Source organism: Herpailurus yagouaroundi, unplaced genomic scaffold (assembly GCF_014898765.1).
Source record: "Herpailurus yagouaroundi ecotype Mexico unplaced genomic scaffold, PumYag 191, whole genome shotgun sequence".
Lineage (NCBI taxonomy): Eukaryota > Metazoa > Chordata > Mammalia > Carnivora > Felidae > Herpailurus > Herpailurus yagouaroundi.
In genome coordinates, this window is record NW_024412422.1 from 10537869 (window position 1) to 10561864 (window position 23996).

Here is a 23996-nt window from a genome sequence, read left to right on the forward strand (position 1 = left end):
TCTCAAAAATAAATGTAAAAAAAAAACTTTTTAAAGTCCCATCTTTACTGATACAGACTATAGTATTCCCTTATATGGATATTTGGGTTTACATCTTTTGTAAATATATACACAGTAGTAGATGAGTTCTCAAGTGTGCACACAGGTGAGTATCTGGTAAGAATTATTTTTGGCTGAGTAAGGATTTATGCATTTTGATTTTAATAGATTGTGTCAAACTGCCCTCTGTGGGGTTTGAGCCAGTTTAGCGTCTGTATAAAAGTGTCCAGGGGTGCCTGGGTGCTCAGTCAGTTGAGCATCTGACTCTTGATTTTGGCTCAGGTCGTGAGATTGAGCCCTGCCTCAGGTTCCACACTGGACATGGAACCTGCTTGGGATTCTCTACCTCTGTCTCTCAAAAAGGGTTCATTTCTCCACAGGCTCCCTAAACGGGGTCATCAGATTAGAGGTTTTGGCAGTAGATAAGGGAAAGATGGCCCTGGTGGGGTGTTTTTTAAAGTTGATCTAATTGACGATTAACATTTGGTGAAATTCGCGATCCGGTGACGTCTATGTAGTTCAGTAAGCATCACCACCACCAAAGTTCCTTCATGCGTCTAAAGTCCGCTCCCGCTGCATGCAGTCATCAAATTTCTGTAAGGTGTAGTTTTGCCTTTTACAGAAGGTCTTATAATATGCCACTTAGCATAACGTTTTTGTGATTCGTTCATATTCATGGTTTGGTTTTTCGGTCATTTGTTGCTCCATTATATCATTGTATTAACTTCCCTAAAATTCACCCACCAAACAACTTTGGGTGGTTCACAGTTCCTGGAGATGGTGAATAAAGCCACCATCAACATTCACATACAGGTTTTTGTGTGGATGTGTTTCATTTCTGTTGGATGAAAATGCGGGATTGCTGGGTTGTATGGTAAATACACGTTTACCTTTGTAAGAAACTGCTAAGACTTCCATTTTGTATCCCACCAACAATGTGTGAGCTACTCCACTCCCTTGCCAGCACTTGGTATTTTCAGTTTTGTTAATTGAGAGAATTGACAGATTCGGGTGTACAATGTAATGATCAGTACTGTAAGTCTGGTTACCATCCATCACCGTATGTAGTTAGGAAATTTTTTGTGAGAATTTACACAATCTAGCAACTTTCAAATATATGGTAGTGTTAACTAGAGTCACCTTGCTGTATGTCACATCCCCATGATGGTCTTTTTTTTTTTCACTTTTTTTTCTTTTTTAATGTTTATTTTTTTGAGAGGGAGAGATAGAGATCGCAAGCTGGGGAGGGGCAGAGAGAGGGAGACCAAGGATCCGAAGCAGTCTCCATACTGTGCAGAGCCTGATGCAGGGCTTGAACCCACAAACTCAGATCATGAGCTGAGCCAGCCAGGTGCCCTATCTTTTTAATTCTAGCCTCTTGAGTAGATACATAGCTATGTGCTTGGATACATTTTTGAAACAAATCTAAACATGTCACTTCTGGCTACGGCCTTTTAGTGGCTGTTTATCACTCAGGTTCAGTTCCAAAATCATCTTGGCCACAACACAAGACCCTCTGATTGGCCCGTTTCTTCAGCCTACTCTTCTCTCTGGCCCATCAGATACCAATTACAAGCAGTAGACCCCTCCCACCTCCCAGGTCATCCCTCTTTGACCTGGCTACTTGACAACCCTCCTCAGATTCAATAATTTGCTATCATGACTCAGAACTTGGAAGCGCCTTACTTGAATTTACTGTAAAGGATACAACTCAGCCAAATGGAGGAAGTGTATAGCACAAGGTAAGGGTGGGGAGTAGCATGGAGTTTGCATGTCCTCTCCAACACTGACGTGTTCACCAACCCAGAAGTTCATCAAACCTTATAATTCCCAGCTTCTTTGAACCCCAGGCCCAGTACCCCCATTCCCTCCCTGCCTTAAGTCTGGGTAGGGCTGAAAGTTCCCACCTTATAATCAGTTGGGCTTTCTGGTGATTGGTCCCTTCTTGAGGGTAGGGTCTCGTCCTGTAAGTCACCTCATCAGCATACACTCAGGTATGATCTAAAGGAGCTTCTTAGCAATAAAAAAAGATACCCCTACCACTTGGGAAATTCAATGGGCTTTAAGAGCTCTGTGTTAGGTTAGGGGACAAAGACCAGATCTATCTATGTGCTCTACCACGTTCCCCATGTCACAATGTGCAGCTTAGTCACACATGCCAAATCCCTTTTGCCAAATGAAGTAACGTACACGGGGGGCGGGCATTAGGCCATAGACACACTTTGGGACCATTATTCAGCCTACATCACCTCCCAAGCTGTAGTGACCAAGGCCTAGGGCCTGATTCCCAGTGTTGGCGGCTCTAGTAAGTGTTGTACTGAGTTCGGTGCTGCTCTTCCATGTGTAATTCAAAAAAAATAGTGTCAAGGTACAAATGACACGTAAGGACAGACAATAATGCTCTGGCTTTCCCCATTGTACAAGTATACATTATACAAGTATAAAATGGGAATTTCTGGGGCGCCTAGGTGGCAAAGTGACCATGTGGTTCTGAGCCCACATCGGGCTCTGCTGACAGCTCAGAGCCTGGGACCTGCTTTGGATTCTGTGTCTCTCTCTGCCCCTACCCCACTTGTGTTTTCTCTCTCTTTCTCTCTTTCTCAACAATAACACGTTTAAATAAAATGGGAATTTCTTTGGGAAAAAGGTGTGGAATAATACATTCAAAAAATAACCATTGAGTGCAGGTCAATTGGAAACTAGAGGTTAAAGTCAGAGCTTTGGGGATCAAAGGACTTAGTTTTGAATCCTTGTTTTGCTGCTTATTCACTTACCTTTCAGATGATCACAATAGCAAATACTGTGGTCCTGAGTATGTGCCAAGCAGTTAAAGTATGTACTTCTGTTAGAATTACTTTATTGTGGTAAAATATATGTAACAACATGTACTATTTTAAACTTTTCTAAATGTACAGTTCGTATTGTGCAACCATTACCACCATCCATCTCTAGACGTTTTTGTCATTCTAAACTGAAGTCCTGTACGACTCCCCTTTCCCTCTCCCCCCAGCCTCGGTAACCTCTATTCTACCTGTTCTCTCTGTATTAGACGGAGATACAGCTATAGATTGGGTATAGAATACTATGAATATCATTAATACAGAGAATACTATGTAGCTCATATGAGTGGAATCACACAGTATTTGTGTCTGGATTATCTCACTTTGCATAATTTCTTCAAGGTTCATCCATGTTCTAGCTGGTGTCAGAACTTCATCCCTTTTTATGGCTGAATCCTATTTCTTTGTGTGGGTATATTGCCTTTTGTTGACTCATTCACCTATGGATGCACATTTGGGTGGTTTCTCCCTTTTGGCAACTGTGAATAAAGCTCTTGTGGCCATGACATACAGATATCTACTCAAGTCCCTGCTTTCAATCATGTTTGAAATTGCTTGGGGGCCCCTGGCTGACTCAGTCAGTAAAGCATGCAACTCTTGATCTCAGGGTCATGAGTTTGAGTCCCACGTTGGGTGTCAAGGTTATAAAAATTCTGAAGATTATGGGCTGCTTGGGTGGCTCAGTCGTTTAAGTGTCCAACTGTGGCTCAGGTCATGATCTCACGGTTCATGGGTTTAAGCCCCACATCGGTCTCTGGGCTGACAGCTCAGAGCCAGGAGCCTGCTTCAGATTCTGTGTCTCCCTCTCTCTTTGCCCCTCCCTGACTTGTGCTCTGTTTTTCAAAAATAAACATTAAAAAAATTTTTTTTAAGTTTATTTATTTTGAGAGAGAGAGAGCACATAGGCTGGGGAGGGGCAGAGAGGAGAGACAGAATCTGAAGCAGGCTCCACGCCATCAGTGCAGAGCCCGATGTGGGGCTCCAACCCACACACGGAGATCACGGCCTGAGCTGAGATCAAGAGTCAGACGCTTAACTGACTGCGCTACCCTGGCGCGCCCCCCCCCCCCCCAAAAAAAGTTATTTTAAACAGTACCTTTAAAAAAGAAGCGTGGGCACTTGGCTGTTTCAGTCCATGGAGCATGTTACTCTTGATCTCTGGGTTACGAGTTTAAGCCCTATGTTGGGTGTAGAGATTAGTTAAAACCTTAAGCGGGGGCCTGGGTGGCTTAGTCCATTAAGCATCCAACTCTTGGTTTTAGCTCATATCATGATCTCATGGTTTGTGAGATCGAGCCCCATGTTGGGCTTTGCGTTGACAATCTTAAGAAAAAGTGGAATTGCTTGATTGTATGGTAATGATGTTTAATTTTTTGAGGGACCACCATACTGCTTTTCACATTAAGAGCTATACTTTTAAATCCTGGGCACCTGGGTGGCTGACTTCGGCTTGGGTCATGAACTCATGGTTCGTGAGTTTAAGCCCTGCATCGGGCTCTGTGCTGTCAGCACAGAGCCTTCTTTGTTTCCTCTGTCTCCCTCTCTCTCTGCCCCTTCACCCCCTCTCTCTCAAAAAAATAAACATTAAAAATACCATCTAAAATTTTTCTTAAAAAGATACATACTTTAAAAAAAATTTTTTTAACATTTATTTATTTTTGAGACAGAGAGGGACAGAGTATGAACGGAGGAGGGTCCAAGAGAGAGGGAGACACAGAACCTGAAACAGGCTCCAGGCTCTGAGCTGTCAGCACAGAGCCCGACGCGGGGCTCGAACTCATGGACAGCAAGATCATGACCTGAGCCAAAGTCGGACGCTTAACCGACTGAGCCACCCAGGCGCCCCAAAGATACATACTTTTAACTCCCTTACTACCACTATAGGAAGCAGGTTCTTGTATTTTTCACTATCGCTCCTATTTTACAGATGGGAAGACTAAGGTGCAAAGAGGTTAAGTAATTCCTCCAAATGGGATTTGAACCTGGATTGTCTGGCCCTTGGACGCATGCTCTTAACCATGTCCTCTGCTGCCCCTCAGATGATTAAAGCAGAACCTTGTTTCAATTAATTTCCCTACATGTGGACTGCCCTACAAAAGATGACTCGGAATTAATTCATTTAGTGATTTTCTTCTTACTTTATTTTTATTTTCCTTAATTTTTTAATGTTTATTCATTTTTGAAAGAGAGAGAGAGATAGTGGGCCTGACTTGGGGCTGGAACTCAGAAAGCGTGAGATCATGACCTGAGCCGAAGCCCGATGCCTAATCGACTAAGCCACCCAGGTGCCTCTAGTGATTCTTCGACTGTGTATTAAGCCCGGACTATGTGCCAAGCACTGTGGTAGACATAATGTGTCTTACAGTCTAGCCAGGGAGACCAGCATCTACATTTGCATTGGTAATTATTTAATTGAAGTTAACTAATCCTAAAAGGTATAGTGTGGAAAGACATTGAGAAAGAGATGGATTTGTGATGTTTGGGGAGGCCAGGGGAGTTCTCTGAGGTAGTGAGACCTGAAGGATGAGGAGTTTGACAAGCTTCCCAGGTGAGGAAGTGCATCTAGGCTAGGGGACAGCAAGTGCCAAGGCCAAGCAGTAGGAACGACACAATTGGTAAAGAAATTGAAAGAAGCCAGGGTGACCTTCTTAGATCACAATGGACACTGAGAAGAGGTGAAGAAGCAGCCGAGAGGTGGGAGCATAGGGAGCGGGTAGCACATGCAAACCGTAAAACCACCTTACAAATGAATGTGTGAAGTCTTGCACAGCATCTTCAGATTCAGCACTAAGAACCTTTATGGAGCAACTACTTTATTCTAAGCACCACGCCAGGCACTCAGGATTTAGGGATTAACCAAAAAACAAATGTCAGTATTGTTAGTGGTTGACAATAAAAAGCATGTGTTTCACCCCTCCAGGGTCCGTGGGTAGGCTGTGGGTTGGCTGAACTTCGGGGCTGGGATCTGGAGGGCTCAGCTCCAGGCTAGGGGCTGGTGGCTCAGTTCTGCCACGTCTCATTTGGGGACCAGCAACTCCCAAAGCGGGTGCCAATGGACACAAAGACATTTTAACCTCTGCTCATCTGCTAAAACTCCATTGGCTGAAGCATGTCACATGGCCAAGACCTCAGTGGGGAGGGGAGATCTATTTGACCTGCTCTGATAGGAAGTTTGAGGAAATTGCCCTATTAGTCTCCTGGGGCGGCGGTGACAAAGCAGCACTGACTGGGCGGTTTAAAACAACAGAAATCCAGTCCCACGGTTCAGGAGGCTGGCAGTGCAAATTTAGAGTGTCAGCAGGGTTATTTCCTTCCGATGATCCTTGGCGTTCCTTGGCTCCTAGATGCATCACTCCGATCTCTGTCTCTGTGTCTGTCCAAATTTCCCTCTTCTTATGAGGACACCAGTCTTTGGATTGGTGTCGAAATCTAGCATAACATCATTCTGACTTGATTATATCTGTAATGTAACCTATTTTCAGAGAAGGAGACATTCACAAATTCTGGATGGACATGAATTTGGAGGGAACACTCTTCCAACTAGTACAGTCTCATAACAAAGGGCATGGCTGTATAATTTTAATAAAGGGAGAAAGTGAAGAATTGAGAAGACATTTTCCAATCCACCACGGGACTACAGCAAAAGCCCAGAGAAGGGAATGATGATGATATCTAGTCTGTGAACTAGGAGTATTTTAGTTCAGTGGGTAGAGAGGGGGTGAGGACCATGAGAACTGATGCTGTAGCCCAACAAGAGCTTGATCCTGAGGATTTTGTGGGGCAACAGAGGAAGTCAAGAGAGATCAGGATTTTAGAGCCAGAGGACAATCATATTTGCATTTTCAAAAGCTTCTGTATGGACATGGGTCTAGAGGACACAAGGGAAAACTAAAATATGTTAGTAAATGGACAGTTGCAGGAATCTGACCACCTAAGTGATTTTTAATTTTTTTTGATGTTTAGTATTTGAGAAAGAGACAGAGAGCAAGCAGTGGAGGGGCAGAGAGAGAGGGAGACACAGAATCGGAAGCAGGCTCCAGGCTCAGAGCTGCCAGCACAGAACCCGTTGCGGGACTCCAACCCACAGACCATGAGATCATGACCTGAGCTGAAGGCCGCCGAACCAAGTGAGCCACCCAGGAGCCCCCCAACTTAGTGATTTTTAACTCATTAGAACCTCCGATGTGAATTTTTACGGGAAAGAAACTTGCTGACACAAAAATAAGTAACTTCCAGGGCACAAGCTTGAATTATACTAAAATTGTGGGGAATAAAAACCCCCACCGGTGTGACTCTGGAATCCTAATGCTGCTTCAGACTGAATTCCTTCGTAACAAGGATATTGAAGAGAAAATACCCTTATGCTCATCAGACACAACCATTTTCAAGTTACTAGGTGCATATCTAGTTCCTATGGATGTATGTAAATTTCTACATACATCTGATTTTCTTCGTAGAATACTATTCCATGAATATTTTATATTGCTGTCAAAACTTCAAATTTATTCTTTTCAATGGCTGCATACTATTTTATTTTAAATGTACATTATTATCTCACTTCTTAGATTTTACACATGCTATTCTGAAGGCTTGGAAAACTCTACTGCTACCCTTCCCCTGACTACAGTCCTCACTTTTGGTCAGTTTTTGAGCCTCCACATTAATGACATTTGGGGGTTGCATGCAAATGTCAACATGAAGCGGGGAACTGTTCTGTGCATTCTAGAATGTTTAGCCGCATCTCTGGCCTCTATTTACTAGATGTCAGTAGCATTCAACCCCTTCATGATGAAAAAACTCATCCAGGCATTGCCAAATGTCCCCGGTAGGCAAAAATCACGTAGGTTCTCCACGGTTGAGAACCACTGCTTTAGATCTCCTGCTGGCCCCCAAGTCTCACCCCAAATATGACTCAGGTGTCTCTGCTCTATGTGCTCCACTCCCCCCCTCACAGATAGGACTTCTTGCACTCAGGGAATACTGAATTAATGAAAACATAGAGTGCTTGTTTTTCCTTTTGTGAAAACTCTACGATTGTGTCTTTTGCTCACTTTTCCTTTGTGTGTGTGTGGGGGGGTGTACCATTTCTTCCTCTAAATTTTTGCAGCAGGGGAGATTTTTGCAAATTGGCAAGTCAGATTTTTTTTTTTTTTAATGCTTATTTCTGAGACAGAGAGACGGAGCATGAGTGGGGGAGGGGCAGAGAGAGAGGGAGACACCGAATCCGAAGCAGGCTCCAGGCCCTGTGTCAGCACAGAGCCTGATGCGGGGCTCGAACTCACAAACCGTGAGATCATGCCCTGAGCCAAAATTGGACGCTCAGCCGACTGAGCCACCCAGGCGCCCCGCAAGTCGGATTTTTAAATTCCGGCGCAGCAAGGCCTCTGGTGCCCACAGGGGGGCGCGAGAGGACACAGCAACTTTCAGAGCTCCAAGGTGCTTGATTTTACCAATGAGAGCTGCACCCAATGTTGCCTCATCTTTGGGCTTTTCATCAACGTGGAGGCTGGTCCCTTAGCGATGGTAATTCAAAGGAGCGCCAAGGAGAATTTCTCCCTCTCCGTTTTCAAATACATCTTTCATCCGATTTCCTTTCCCCGCCGCTTCATAGACCCACCCCTGATCCGAAATAATCTTCCTTGAATTAAAAAAAAAAAAAAAAAAAAGGAAAAAGAAAAAAAGAACAAGATCTACCAGATCATTTGGAAAAAAAAAGATTTTAAGTAGGTGTATGTTTCCTCTTTGAGACTGTGATTAGTGAGATGGAAATAATCAATCTCCCCCACAGTTTCTGTCAGTGTGTGTGTCTATTTAGCAGATGTGTGCATGTGTTTTTTCCCTTGGTGCTTTGAAAAACCTTAAAAATTAACATGGATGCTTTGTTTAAAGCTATTTCAAGCTTTATTAAGGCTTTTCAAGGACCACTTATCTTCACTCCACACTCGTATTTTGTGAGCCCAGTAAGGATTACAGGCTCATTTTAGACAGTCAGCTGGTACAGAAAAGCCAGCAGAAGGGAGAGATATTGCAAAATCCCAGAGGGGCCCCAGCTTGAGCTGAGGCCAGTGAACATCACGTCAGCAGCTGGGGCAGCAGGGAGATGGTCTTCATCAACAAGCTTGCTCTCTCTTGGGGAGATGCTTCCCAAGAGAAACTGAGGTCCAACCTACCAACACTATTTTTCCTGCTTTCTCATGCTGCTTGTTTGCTTCCAACTTAGGGTTGCCCAGTCAAAACCTTCTCTTTTCTTCCCATCTCGATACTTCAACCTCATTTTTGAATGGAAGAGTGGAAAGGACAATTCCAAAGAAAATAAATCATAAACCATAAACCTTTTTTTCTATGAACCTATGAATGGATGTTTCCTGTGTGCATAGGTGTGTGTGTGTGTGTGTGTGTGTGTGTGTGTGTGTGTGTGTGTTGTCTTGATTAATTTGGATTCTCTGCATCCGGGCTTCCAGCATAGAGTTCTTTTGACCGGGGACTTTCTTTGTCTTTCTGACCATTCTAGAAATTCCCAGTAAATGGTCTTTTTCCAGAGGGGGTTCTATAAATATTAATTCATCAGCTGCCTCATCATGGTATGGTGGCAGGCATGCAGTCCTATGACTAATTAATTACTGTTGCTAAAATATTAAATAACTATTCATTATGCAGTCTAAAGACTTTCAGCCCTGGGTATGTGCTGTTTTCATTAATTAGGGTGAAGGACAATAGTTTCTGGGCATCTTGACTCCTGATCTTGAAATATAAAAATAAGAGCAGGAGAATGTTTCTCTGAGCTACACCGATGGTTATTTAGATTCTAAAACCCGAGCATTTTAAAAATTGTGATGGTTGGCATTAGGTTGGGAAGTTGTAAGCAAAAGAAAAGAAGTGCTTTCTTTACAGCCAAAATAAGGAAGCTGGGATCGTAGAATGAGACAGACCTGGGTTCACATCTGAGCTTTGATAGTCATTGGTTGTCAGACATTGAGCAAAGTATCCAGTGGAGCTTTGGTGTCCCAACTGGAAGAGACGACAATAATACTCCCTCTCTCCTAGGGTTGTTGTGAAATGTTATTTTATTCCATTGGCCTGTTTCATTGTTTTCATGGCACTGATCTGCTCTGAACTGCTGGACTTAGTATTTCTTTGCTCCTTGTCTGTCTCCCTCACTAGATTGTTGTCTTCCTTGAGAGAAGAGTTTTCTGCCTTAGCACAATGTCTGTTATACAGCAGGAATCAAGAAATATTTGTTGAAAGAATAAGAGAAGCATAGCCATCTTTCTGTGGAATATCTTTGACATACGTTATTAGAACTGTCCAGCTCTCTGAGAGCAGGGAGTCCATTTTTCCTGTATTATTTCAGGGATTCAGATATAGCTCCATTCTATATGCTTCCCAGGATTTGACATCTACTAGAGGCTCAACAAATGCTTGTGGAATGAGTATCATAAAATTGAAATTTAACATTATAAGAGGCGTGAGATTGTTAACAGTGCCATGAATAAGAATTATTTGTTTAGGAGGGAGGCAGTGCAGGATGGAGCCTGCTATCGGTTCAAATCTTGATTCTGCCAATTCCTAGGCAGGTGCAAGTCACTTAATTCTGAGCTTCAGTTCTTGTACAATGGGCTGTTCATGAATCATCTGAAGGGTGTTATGGTGGATAAATGAATAGAAGTATTCTGATTCCTAGGTGTTCAATAGCTTTTTAAAAAAAATTTTTTTTTTGCTTTTCTCAAATGTAACACACGCTCTAGGAAGAAAACTGGGAAAACATTCCAAAGCACAAACCATAGGTCCCCCAGTCAGTGCATTGCTGAAATTTACCCATATGTCATCAGGCATGATATCCTCCAGTCTTTTATTCTGTATCTACAGTCACACATGCTGTGTCATTTTTAAAATGCAATTGTAGGGGCACCTAGGTGGCTCAGTTAAGTGGCCGACTTTGGCTCAGGTCATGATCTCCTGGTTCATGAGTTTGAGCCCTGCATCAAGCTCTGTGCTGACAGCTCAGAGCCTGGAGCCTGCTTTAGATTCTGTCTCCCTTTTTCTCTGCCCCTCCCCCACTCGCACTCTGTCCCTCTCTCTCAAAATTAAATTAAAAAAAATTTTTTAAAAATGCAATGGTACATAGACATAGTTAAATTCCAAATTTTCCTTACTATTTTAGCCTGATTTTTTTCCATTTAGCAATACATTGTAAACATTCACTTGCATTAATATTTTTCACAAACATTATTCTGAATGGCTTCATAATATTTCATCTTATGGATATACCATTATTATGGTTAACCATTTCCATATTGGTGGATGTTTAGACTGGTTATAATTTTTTCTCTTATAAACAATACGGACCTGTCCATCCCTGTGTGTGCATCCTTGACAATGGGTCTGATTATTTCCTTGGAACAACTTCCTCATAGCTGAATTGCTGGATCAAAGGGAATACACCTTAATGTCCTTGTGATTCATTTGCTTATTTATTCTTTATGAAAACTACTTTTCAGAGCAGTTTTAGGTTCACAGCAAAATTGAGAGGAAGGGACAGAGATTTTCCACATACTCCCTGCCTCCACACATGCATAGCTTCCTTTATCTTCAATATCCCCCACCAGATGGTACATTTGTTGCAAGTGAGGAACCCACACTGACACATTATCATTCCCAAAGTCCATAGTTTCCATTATGGCTTGCTCTTGGTGGTGTACATTCCATGCATTTGGACAAATGAATAATGACATGTATCCATCATTTCCGTATCAAAGTATTTTCACTGCCTTAAAAATCCTCCACACTCTGCCTATTCATCCGCACCCCAAAACCTCGGCAACCACTGATCTTTTTACTGTCTCCACAGTTCTGCCTTTTCCAGAATGTCCTATGGTTGGAATCACATACTATGTCACCTTTTCAGATTGGCTTCTTTCACTTAGTAATATGCCTTGAAGTCTCCTCCATGTCTTTTCGCGGCTTGATGGTCATTTCTTTTTAGCTCTGAATGATATCCCATTGCCTGGATGCTACTGAAGAGCATCCTGGTTACTTCCAAGTTTGGGAAATTATGAATACAGCGGCTAGAAACATCTGTGTGCATGTTTTTTTTTTGTGGACATACATTTTCAAGTTCTGTGATACCAATGAGTGCTTTTTTTTTAATTGTAAAAAAAATACAAAGATGACATTCACCTCAACCATTACTCTCTGCATGGCAACTCATGTTAACAATTTGGTATGTGTTCTTAAATACATTTTTCTCTACACACATAGTTCTTTCCTAAAATGGGCCTGCGTGCTTTTTTTAAGGTGCATGTCAATCAGTGTTAAATACTGATGGAATATAACAATAGTTTCAACTCCCACTAGGGAACACTTATGCAGTGCCAGACTTGGGGCACCAAGCATTGTGACCAGTGCTTTATTTACATTAGTTTTTTTTTTTTTTAATGTTTATTTATTTTGAGAGAGAGAAAGAGAGGGAGAGAGAGAGCGCAGGCCGGGGAGGGGCAGAGAGATAGAAGGAGACCCAGAATCTGAAACAGGCTCCAAGCAGTCAGCACAGAGTTCGAGGCTGGGATCGAACCCGCCATCCAGGAGATCATGATCAGAGCCAAAGTTGGCGGCTTAACCGACTGAGCCACTTAGGCACCTCTATTTTCATCAGGTTTTGAGTGCTTATTGTTTCCTAGACAGTTTAGTAACTATGAAGTACCTACTGTGAGGCTCTCCCAAGTGCTTGTGAACAAGCGTGCACCGTGCCGGATTTGTGCACGTATCTCATTGAAATGTGAAAGCAGCAGGGAGTGAACCGCTATGTTCTGCCCAGGCTGGGGGCTCTGGCCACTGCAAGGGGTGCACACCTGAGTAGGGAGAGGAGGGGAGGCGGTGGCTTCTCCCGGTAGACAGCAGACCCAGGGCGCCCCCAAACGGCTAGGGGTAGAGGAGGCGGGGAAGGTCAGTCGGAGGGCAAAACCGAGCCAGAGGCGAAGCACCGGTCCTGCAGACCTGTGAGCCCCTGGCGGCCCGGAGTGGGCGGGGCCAGGCGGGTGGGCGGAGCCTGTATTGTCCGCTCCGCAGGGCATGCCGGGAGCCCCGCCCCCAACATGGCGTCTCACTGACAGTTGGCTGCCGAGCGGCAGAGGCGGGTCCTGCTCCTCAGGGCGGCGGCGGTGGCGGCGGGGCTGGGGTCTCCGGGGCCGGGGGTGGGGGGGGATGGCGGATCGGACCGCCTAGGGCGGAGCTGCACAGGCGAGGCGGCGAGCGGGGCGCTGCAGGCGGGCGCGGCGGCTGCTGCTATGGACTGGTGATCTCGGCGGCTCCTGCTCGCATCTCTCCCGGGCCGGGCGGCTACTCCTCACCGCCAAGCCCTCACCCGGGGCCATGGGCTCATCGGCGGCCGCGGCGGCTGCGGCGGCGGCGGCCGCGGACTCGGCGCAGTGGCTCTCGGTGAAGGAGGAGACCATCTTCCTGCACGACGGGCTGATCCGGGTCACCGACCTGGCCGAGCTGCCCAGCGAGATCCTCGGGGCCCCGGAGGCCGCCGACACCGACCTGGAGGTGAGCGAGGCTGCTCCCCGGCCTCGGCCAGCAGATTAGCCCACCCGCCCCGCATCCCCGGCATCGGGGCCGTCGTCACGCCTCTGCCTCACCCCGGCCCCGAGGTCCCCCGAAGGCTGCCCCCGGCAGGTGTGTGGGCGCGGGGCGGACAGGTGGGGGGCCGCGGCCGCAGGTCCGCAGCCCGCCCGCCTCCCTGCCGCCTCGGGGCCTCAAGCCCGCCGGGGACTGCGTTTGTGGTTTCATTCGGAACGTTCCGACACCCGGCATTTTATTAGACTGTCACCCGGCACGGCCTTCACGCTCTGGAGGAGCCACCGGCGCCTCCCCGGCTCGCTCGCTCCCCTCCCCCCACGGACCCCCCGGACTCACTTCCAGGGCACACCCAGGTTGCTTAGCTCTGGGGACATTTTAATTTTAACGCTGTACACCTCGCCCTTTTTCATTCCCAGTTCTGTGTGGATTTTTTTTCTCCCGGGGGAGGTTGGTGGCAGCTGTCGGTCCGTGATGGGCAATCCAGCAACTTGTCTGTGCCGTGCCTCGGATTGACACGGGGCCTTTGTCAGGGAAGCGGGCGGTGTGGACAGCGAGGGTGATGCTTCAGGGGCCCTACGTTGCGCTCTCCGCAAAGGGTCACGGGCGCTTTAGGCCTCAAGGCCTTTTTTTTTTTTTTTTTTTTGTGAGCTCGAGGGTCGCCAAGAAGCCGAGGCTTACGGGCCGTGGCAGGTGCAAAAGCAAATCTCCGCAATTGTGATGTCGGGTTTGGGGGCAGAAGGAAACCAAATATGCTCGGTTGATGAGAACTTTCCACCGACTTCACTTGGTTTCGTGTTTGCCCAGAGGTGAGAATACTGGCTGTGTCGTTTCATCGAGGCCAGCCGATGCTGACGCTGCACCCCCTCCACTCTGTGGGATGATATTTTGATGTGTAGGTAGCACCGGGGGGTTCATGAAATTCTCAGTGTCGCAAGGAGGACTTTCTGGGGTAGGGCGCGTAGGGCGCGGGGAGGATGGCCTTGTCTTCTGGCTAAAAACGGAATGTGAGGAATCTTTTGTGTTTTGCGGTTTTGCGTGCACTTTGGCTTGCAGCACAAGGAGCGTTTATAGAAATGGATTAAAACCCATTACTGTGTGTTTCTGGAAACGGTAGCGATCAGATCGCGGTGGCCAAGACGCTTGGGCGTTCTTGAGATGCGAGTGCGTTCCCCTGCGTTTTGTGTCTGGATTTGAGCTGTGAACTCTTAATTGACTTCCTGGCCACCGAAAAGGGAAGATAACAAGTTGGTAGGGAATTCCTAACATGGAATCGTAGTTTTATTATGTCTCATTTGGGCCTATTCTAGAAAAAGGAAGCGTCTGAGTGTCTTATGGGTTGAAAACTCAAAGGGCATTATGCTATGATGGTGGAATCTTTTTATTTAATTGACTTTGTTGTATCTGAAATGTGGGAAGTGGATGCTCTTTGTTCCTTAGAGACTAAGTTCACGGATCCCACAATTTTATACGTAATGTAGTTTATTTATTTTCAGTATTAAGAAGGTAGGAGTAGTTAAAAATACCTGAGCTATTAAGTTGGCTTTCCCAAGATGTTTACTGCATAAATGTATTGAGTATTTGTCAGCTGTTTCCACAGAAGAATGATCTTCAAGAAAGAACCTCTCTGGCTTGGTGAATTTTAAAACACTCTTAAAGAAAATGTAGGTTCTGACCTCTCAGAAACCAGTATGTGTATGGGTGATAAATATTTATGACTGTCAGTGGTGAAGAACTTTTTTCATTTCTTTCCACGTTATACGGGCCATATAGTATCAGTAGAAATGGATAGCTAAGAATGTTTTTGTGGCTATTAGATTTGTGTTTGTGTGGGCGTGCTTGCATTTAGTTATTTAATGGCAATCCTAAGGGTATCCTGTGTGTCAAACATCATTTTATTAAGTTCCCCAAAGGATCCTGGTAGTTAAATACTGTTACCCGTTGTAACAACTATAAATGTTACACCCACCGTACAGATGAGGCAAGTAAACGCAGAGTGTGTATGTGACTTGCTCAACATCCCTCACGCGGAGCCAGGACATTAACCCAGGTCTGTTGGTCTCCAACACATCTGCTTCTTATCGTAATCTTGTGCTGTTTTTCAATGCAGTAGGATACTCATATTTGCAATTATTTAAAATTTCGTAACTGGCTAAAGATAGAGTAGTGAACAGGTATCTTTATTCCCTTTCTAGTAATGTGTTCTTTTTCATATTTGAGGAAGCTTAGAAGTTCATCACCTTTTTAAAAACTGACTTTTGAAATGCTGCCACCCCTGCAAAGTCTTCCAAGCCTCTCCTTGCAGTGGACACCTGGCTAACCAGTGGCCATATTTCCACAGGGTTTTCTAGTGACATAGAGTCCTTCAGGTGACGGTTTCGGATCATGACAAATTTGGATTAAGCTGACAAATTTATGGGGAGCCCGGGTGGCTCAGTCAGTTGAGCGTCTGACTTTGGATTTTGGTGCAGGCCGTGATCTCCCAGTTTGTGAGATCAAGCCCCTTGTTGGGCTCTGTGTGGACATCACGGAGCCTGCTTGGGATTCTCTGGTTCCCCCCGCGCCCCACCACCTTTCTTCTCAGAAATAATTAAAAAAACAAACATTTAAGCCAACAAATTTATGATTGGCAAACTTAACGCATACGTGTGCAGTAACTACAGTAGAGTGTCAGAACCTTGCAACAAGAAGGGACCTTGGAGATAAGTGCTTCCCTCATTTTAGAGAGAAGTTATCTGAGATCAGGAGAGGCTATGACTTGGCAGTGAAGCTAGTTATCCTGCCTTTGAATTCCACTGTTCTTTTCACTGTGTAAGTGCTGCTCAAAGTTAAATGTCAATTTCAAAAAAGAACCCATGCTACAAAGTAGATCAACATTGACTTAGCATTTTAATTTAAGCAAGAGCACAACATTTGAATTAAAATTTCTTCCTAGTTAATTCTAAACAGAAGTTTAGAATTTTTTTTTTTAAGTTTATTTATTTATTTATTTTTTGGTAATCTCTACACCCAAGGGCAGGTTTGAACTCATGACCCTGAGATCAATGCTCTTCCAACTGAGCCAGCCAGGCCCCCCAGCATTTATTTTTGAAATCAATAAATAGGGTGTAATCAACACATTTCTTCTTGAAGTATTTGTAGAATTCAGCAGTGGGTGGGGCCCACTGTCCTGGGTGTTGAGGACACAGCAGAGGATAAAATAAAATCTTTGTCTTTAAAAAACTTTTATTTTAGTGGGAGGATATAGACAATAACCAGTAATCAAACACATATTATGTATATGTAATATGTCAAATGATAAGTGCTGTGGAGACAAGTATAGGTGGGTAGGAGGAATGGGGAGGAATGGGGAGGAATGGGGGGAAGGGCTCCGTTTCATGTAGGATGGGCAGGACAGGAAAGCACAAGATGGCATTTGAGCAGAGACCTGAAGGAAGAGAGAGTGAGTGTACCATATGGCTCCTGGGGAAAGTACATCCTAGACAGAGGAGCCAAGTCCCTCAGAGGGAAGCATCCTCAGCATCCTTAGTTTGGTGCTCTGAGCCCAGGAAGCCAAGGGGAAGAGGAGAGTGATAGGAGATGGAGAGCTTGGGATGCAGATCGAGTAGGGCTGGTAGATGAGGACTTTGAATCCACTGCCGTGTATTAGAAATGCAGAGTGAGGTTTCTTTGGGGTGTTTAAAATAGCTACCTGTGTTTATTTTAATTTTATCTTGTTGGCAGAAAGTGAAAGCATGTAGGAAATAATTTTTTTTAAGTGTGAAATAAATATAAATTGAAGAAATTCTTAAGAACTTAAAAATGACAACTCAAATATTGCATTTTGCATTACGTTTCATAGAACGTTAGTCTTTTTGTTTTTCTAAGGGCATTTACAAGAAAAAAAGCAATAGCTTATTTGTGGAAGTTCCAAAAGATTTCCGCTTCCTATCTCATTTTCCTTATAAACTCCAGTGGGGGCAGGCATTGCATATATGGATGTTGACAGGGAAGCTAATTGACTGTCCCAAATTGGCCAAGATATTTTATACTCTACAGTGGAGATTAATTTTGAACTCAGGCATTTTGGTTAGTGTTCTGGATTTTTCATTCTGTTTATAAGGACCCACCCCATACCTGCATACTCACACCAATTCAGAAGACTTGAACATGAATGTTCAGGGCAACTTTATTTGTGCTTGCCCAACACTGGAAAAAACAATCTAAACATCCACCAAAAGGTGAATGGATAAACAAGTGCGATTTATACTGAATGGAAGAAGCTAGACGAACAGGAATTCATCTTGTAAGATTCCACTTATATGAAATTCTAGAAAATGCAGACTCATTTATAGTGACAGGAAGCAGGTCAGTGGTTGCCTGGGAATGAAGGTGGGTTGGAAGGGATGGGAAAAGGGGTTATAAAAAAGCACGAGGAAACTTTTGGGTGATGGATGTGCTCCCTGTTTTGATTATGGTGATGGATTTATGGTTGTATATATACATAGGTCAAAACTCATCAAAGTGTACGTTTTAATTGTATGCAGTTTACTGTATGCCTGTTTGATCTCACTAAAACAAACAAACAAACAAACTCCACACAAGCCCAGTATGCTTTACTGATACTATCTAGGAAATGAACCAAGGCTCAGGAGGATTTTTTGTTTGTTATTTTACTAAGTAAGGGAGGAGTTGATCATCTGGAATAAGTTAAGGCTTTTTTTTTTTTTTTTAATGTTTGTTTATTTTTGAGAGAGAGAGAGAGTGAGCAGGGGAGGAGCAGAGAGAGAGGGAGACACAGAATCAGAAGCAGGTTCTAGTCTCAGCTGTCAGCACAGATCCTGACATGGGGCTCGAACCCACAAACCATGAGATTATGACCTGAGCCAAAGTCAAGACACTCAACTGACTGAGCCACCCAGATGCCCTGGAATAAGTTAAGGCTCTGAATGCTTAGGATACACTCACATGAAACCTTTGAGATGATAATTTAGATTTATAAATGTTGATGTCTTCTCCTAGGAAGATACCACCAGCCTTTTTATCTTTTGGTCAGAATGCTTTGGAAGGGGCTTATGTACTTTTATAGAATTCCAAATTCTCAATTGGGAAGAGTTAATGAATAAGTGAATAAAACTACCTTTGCTCACCAGTAGAATTAATTACCATGTAATTAATGAGCACTGAAAGAAGAGGGGCGCCCAGTCGGTTAAGTGTCCGACTTCAGCTCAGGTCATGATCTCACGGCTTGTGAGTTGAAGCCCTGCACAGAGCCTGCTTCGGATCCTCTGTCTGCTTCTCTCTATGCCCCTCCCTGCCCCCAAATAAATAAACTTAAAAAAAAAAAAAAAAAAAAGAAAGAAAGAAATGAGCACTGGAAGAAGAGCTGGTGAGCTTGGACAAATGGCTCAAGCAGCTCTCAGGTTTGTCTGGTTAGCTATAAAGTTAGAATGAGGTACCTGAGGACTGTGGGAGGCAGAATTACCTAGAGGTCAAAGTCAGGTTTGAAGAGTCAGACTGGGACTGAAGTTCCAGCTCTGCCCCTTACCGGCTGTGTGACTTTGGGCAAATGCCACGCCTTTAGTAATCCCTGGTTTCTTCTTCCACTGCAACTTCTCTGTCATCATTGTCCCCACCTCTACTTACCACCCTGACCACAGTGTCAGCATGTTGTGTGCCAGGCTCTGTGCCAAGCACTTGACACCCATGATCTCATTCAGCACTCACAAAAACCTTCTAAGGTTGTTACTATTGTTACCCTTACTTTACAAATGAGGAGACAGTGGCACAGAAATGAAGTAGCTTGACAAAGGTCATACAGTGAGTAGCGAAGCTGGTCTGACTCTAGCCCAGGGTCCAGGCTTTAAAATCATGTTTAACTGTCTCATCATCTGTAAGAGGAGAGCGATAACAGGGTTAACGTAAGGACCAGATAAGGAGGGATGTGCTTATTTATATACTTACAGTGTATGAACTGCCTTTATAAGGTGCTACATTGTTGGGAAGTTATTGCATATTCAGTCAGCTGAGCATTGTATATGAAAGCAAAACTGTGCCTTCAGCAGGATTTTATTTTCTTGTAGTGGATAGTGGAGATGGTAGGGTTTTTGTGTGTGTATGATGCCTCTGGAATTTTCTTCCTTCCCAATTGTTTGCAGTATGGCTAGACAAATGAGATAACATTTCAGTTTTCCTCCAATTGTATGTCTAAGCTCTTGCTAAGTAAATCAGTTTTGATTATTATCTGTCTTCTTGGCTTCCATATGGACTGTCACAAAATGCCACCTGTTGGCCAGGGCTACTGGGTGGATTGTCATGCACCTGTTCTTTCCCAAGTAATAAGTTACCTGTGGTGATAATTATGAAAGGCATGTCAAGTCCCGAAAGGGCCCTGTGCTTTCTCCTCCCTCCCCTTTTTCCATCTTGTTTTACAATGGTACTTGTGGGATGAACACAAGGAGTGAGGTCTGCTTCCTAAGATGTTTAGTCAATAGTTCTAGACAAATGTAAATAACAGCAGGTGATCAACTATGGGACAAATGCATAGTTACTTCAAAAGGAGAGAAGACTGCAGATATTATATAACTGCTACTTTGATCTTGAATTTTTTAACACAATTTATGTATCCATCAAACAATCTTTTTAATTTAAATTTAAATTAAGATTTTTTTTCAATTAAAAAAATTTAAAATGGAGGTGCCTGGGTGGCTCAGTCAGTTAAGCATCTCTTTTTTTGTTTTTTTAAAAAAAATTTTTTTTTCTCAGAAAGTGGTAGTTTCTTTTGTTTTTTTTTTTTTTTAATGTTTATTTATTTTTGGGACAGAGAGAGACAGAGTGCATGTGGGGGAGGGGCAGAGAGAGAGGGAGACACAGAATCTGAAACAGGCTCCAGGCTCTGAGCTGTCAGCACAGAACCCGATGCGGGGCTCAAACCCATGAACTGCAAGATCATGACCTGAGCTGAAGTCAGGAGCTTAACCGACTGAACCACCCAGGCACTCCAAGCATCTGACTCTTGATTTCAGCTCAGGTCATGATCTCATGGTCGTGAGATTGAGCCCTGAGTTGGGCTCTGCACTGAGTGTGGACCCTGCTTGGGATTCACTCTCTCCTCTCTCTCTCTGCCCTCTGTCAAAATAAATAAACATTAAAAATGTATTATTATTATTTATTAAAAAAATTTTTAATGTTTATTTATTTATTTTGAGAGACAGAGACAGAGCATGAGCAGGGGAGGAGCAGAGAAGAGGGAGACACAGAATCTGAAGCAGGTTCCAGGCTCCGAGCTGTCAGCACAGAGCCCAACGTGTGGCTCGAACTCACAAACCGTGAGATCATGACCTGAGCTGAAGTCGGACGCTTAACTGACTGAGCCACTCAGACGCCCCCTCCCCAAAATTTTTTAAATGAATACATGAATACATCCTCATAAAAAGTAGAAAAACAGGGGTGCCTGGTGGCTCAGTCAGTTAAGCATTCAACTTTTTAAAAAATTTTTGTAACATTTATTTATTATTACCATTTTTTAAATGTTTATTTATAATTAAGAGACAGAGAGAGACAGAGCATGGGAGGGGCAGAGAGAGGGGGAGACACAGAATCCCAAGCAGGCCCCAGGCTCTGAGCTGTCAGCACAGAGCCTCACGTGGGGATCGAACCCACAAACCGTGAGATCATGACCTGAGGTGAAGTCAGTCACTTACCTGACTAAGCCACCCATGTGCCCCTCGTTTTGTAACTTTTTAAACTAAATGGTATGTTTTAACCTTCCTATATCTCTCTCTATAGATCTACCACATTTTTTTTTTTTTTTTACCGCGTTTTTCTTTTTTTTAAGGGCTGCTTGGGACTCCCGAAATACTGGTTTATTTAGCCATTCCCCGATTGATGGGTGTATTAGCTTCCTGTTGCTATACTAACAAATCATCGCAAACTTAGTGGCTTAAAACAACACAAATTTGTTCTTACATTTACTCTTACGTTTCTGGAAACCGGAAGTCCAGAATGAGTCTCACCAGGTCCAAGCCCGCTGTGGGTACGTCTGGCTCCTTCCGCGGGTTCTAGGGGAGAATCTGTTCCCTGGCCTTGACCACAACTTCTAGTGGCTCCTTCCTCCGTCTTCAGAGTGTGTCAGTCTGGTCTCTGGCCTGTCATCACAGGTCTTGTTTAATGGGCTCCTCCAGCATCCCTTTTGTAAGGACCTTTGGAGTCCCTTTCCCCCCCAGATAATCCAAGGTAATCTCTCCATCTCAAGATCCTTAATTTAATCACATTTGCAGAATCCCTTTTGCCATCCAACATCACTTTTACGGGTTCTGGGGATTAGGACTTAAATATCTCGGTAGGGAGCATTATTCAGGTTACCACAATGGGTATTTTGGTTGTTTTCAGTTTTTCACTATGAAAATTGGTCCTTCAGTACCTACCTTGCATGTCTGTTGTGCACATGTTGGAATATTTCTCTCCAGTGGCTCCTGAGAAGTAGAATCCTGGATCATAGGTGACCATTTTAAGTTTTATTTATCTTTTTAATTTTTTTTTTTAACGTTTATTTATTTTTGAGACAGGGAGAGACAGCATGAACAGGGGAGGGTCTGAGAGAGAGGGAGACACAGAATCCGAAACAGGCTCCAGGCTCTGAGCTGTCAGCACAGAGCCTGACGCGGGGCTCGAACTCACGGACCGCGATATCATGACCTGAGCCGAAGTCGGATGCTTAACCCACTGAGCCACCCAGGCGCCCCTTTTTTAAGTTTTAATAGATATTGCCAAATTGCTTTCCAAAGTGACTGTTTTAGTTTATACTCCTGAGTGACAGTGTTTGTTAGGACCCCTTTTCCTTACACCCTCATAGAGATTATTCTAGAACTCATGGATTTGCTTGATTTTATTATTTGCTTAAGCCAATGGCTTTTGCTCTGTAAGAGGAAGCCAGTAGATGTAATTGGGTACCTGGGAATGCATGCTGAACCCTGGTCAGCTGAAACAAGCCAGAGTGTTCGGTTATCCCTACGCTTCAGAGGACCTGTCTTGTGGCTTGATCTTCCTTGTCTTCTGACATCCACTCGTTTTGGTCAGTAATCCAGTTAATCAGACCATGTGCATATTTAGGCAGGACAGAGCAACTTCTTATTTTGATGATCTGGGGATGCTGCCAGAGGCCAGCATCGCCAGGGAGCTGCCTGCTCTGGGAAGAGACACCCTGGCCCCTGAAGTGTGTTCTTAGTGCATGGTAGTTGTTAGGTAGACTGTTTCGACTCAGATTGTCTTAAAATTTTCTTTTATGTGCAGCTACTTCTCTCTCCTTTTCTTTTTTTAAAACTGTATGAAAAGGGGCTCCTGGGTGGCTCAGTCGGTTGTGTCCGACTTGGGCTCAGGTCATGATCTCATGGCTCATGGGTTCGAGCCCCATATCGGGCTCTGTGCTGACAGCTCAGAGCCTGGAGCCTGCTTCGGATTCTGTGTCTCCCTCTGTCTGCCCCTCTGCTGCTTGGATTGTCTGTCTCTCTCTCTCTCAAAAATAAATAAACGTTAAAAATTTTAAAAACAAACTATGAAAAATACTTGATATTAACTTTTAATTTAATTTCATTAATTGATTGTATTTTTATGTTATGCAAAACTTTTTTCTTGTAAAGAAGTAAAAAATGAGTGTTGTAAACAGAGAAACACCCATATGTGTAAAAGAGAAAAGAAGTATCCTTTGATTGTACCATCCAGAAATAGTCATATTAATTAATTTTTTACTATTTCCTTCAGTTCACATTTTTATATATAAACAAAATTGAGATTATATACTATACACAGTTTTGTATCCTTTAATCACTTATTGGGAGCAATTTTGCCAAATTAGACTTAAAAACATACATTTTTTCTGTGTATTTACTTTTTACTGAATTTGTTAATGTTACAGAGTTCTTGCACTCCCAAACTGTGGCTGAGAATTTAGAGAAAGAAATGATACATGGACAGCCTCACCCACCCATCATATAGTATATTAAAACTTGATTCATGTACATTTTTATAATTTCAAAATAAAAACATAATTTTTGGGGGGCGCCTGTGTGGCTCAGTTGGTTGAGCATCCGACTTCGGCTCAGGTCATGATCTCACGGTTCGTGGGTTCGAGCCCCGAGTCGGGCTCTGTGCTGACAGCTCAGAGCCTGGAGCCTGCTTCGGATTCTGTGTCTCCTTCTCTCTGTGCCCCGTCCCCACTCATACTCTGTCTCTCTCTCCCTCAACAATAAATAAAACATTAAAAAAAAAAATTTTAAAACATAATTTTTTTTAGGGGCACCTGGGTGGCTCAGTTGGTTAAGTGTCCAACTTCAGCTCAGGTCATGATCTCATGGTTTATGAGTTCAAGCCTTGCATCGCGGAACCTGACTGGGACTCTCATTCTCTCCCTCTCTCTCTCAAAATAAATAAATAAACTTAAAAATAAAAACTTTATTTATTTATGTATTTATTATTGTTATTTTTTAAAGTAATCTCTACACCCAACGTGGGGCTTGAACACATGATCCTGAGATCAAGAGTTGAATGTTCTACCAACTGAGCTAG

General features: G+C 43.7%; 1 protein-coding gene across 5 annotated transcripts in view; it reads left to right on the forward strand.

Moving 5' to 3' along the window:
• The first annotated feature begins 13085 nt into the window (after positions 1-13085).
• Positions 13086-23996, forward strand: part of HECTD4 (HECT domain E3 ubiquitin protein ligase 4) — a 189591-nt gene continuing 178680 nt past the window's right edge. For 3 of the 5 annotated variants that reach the window (XM_040443842.1, XM_040443844.1, XM_040443845.1), the window contains exon 1: positions 13087-13424. In XM_040443842.1, coding sequence (XP_040299776.1) covers positions 13248-13424 — 177 coding nt within the window. In that variant the 5' untranslated portion in view covers positions 13087-13247. Of the gene's footprint in view, positions 13425-23996 lie in introns of all 5 variants that reach the window. The other 2 variants (XM_040443841.1, XM_040443843.1) reach the window with 1 other exon arrangement.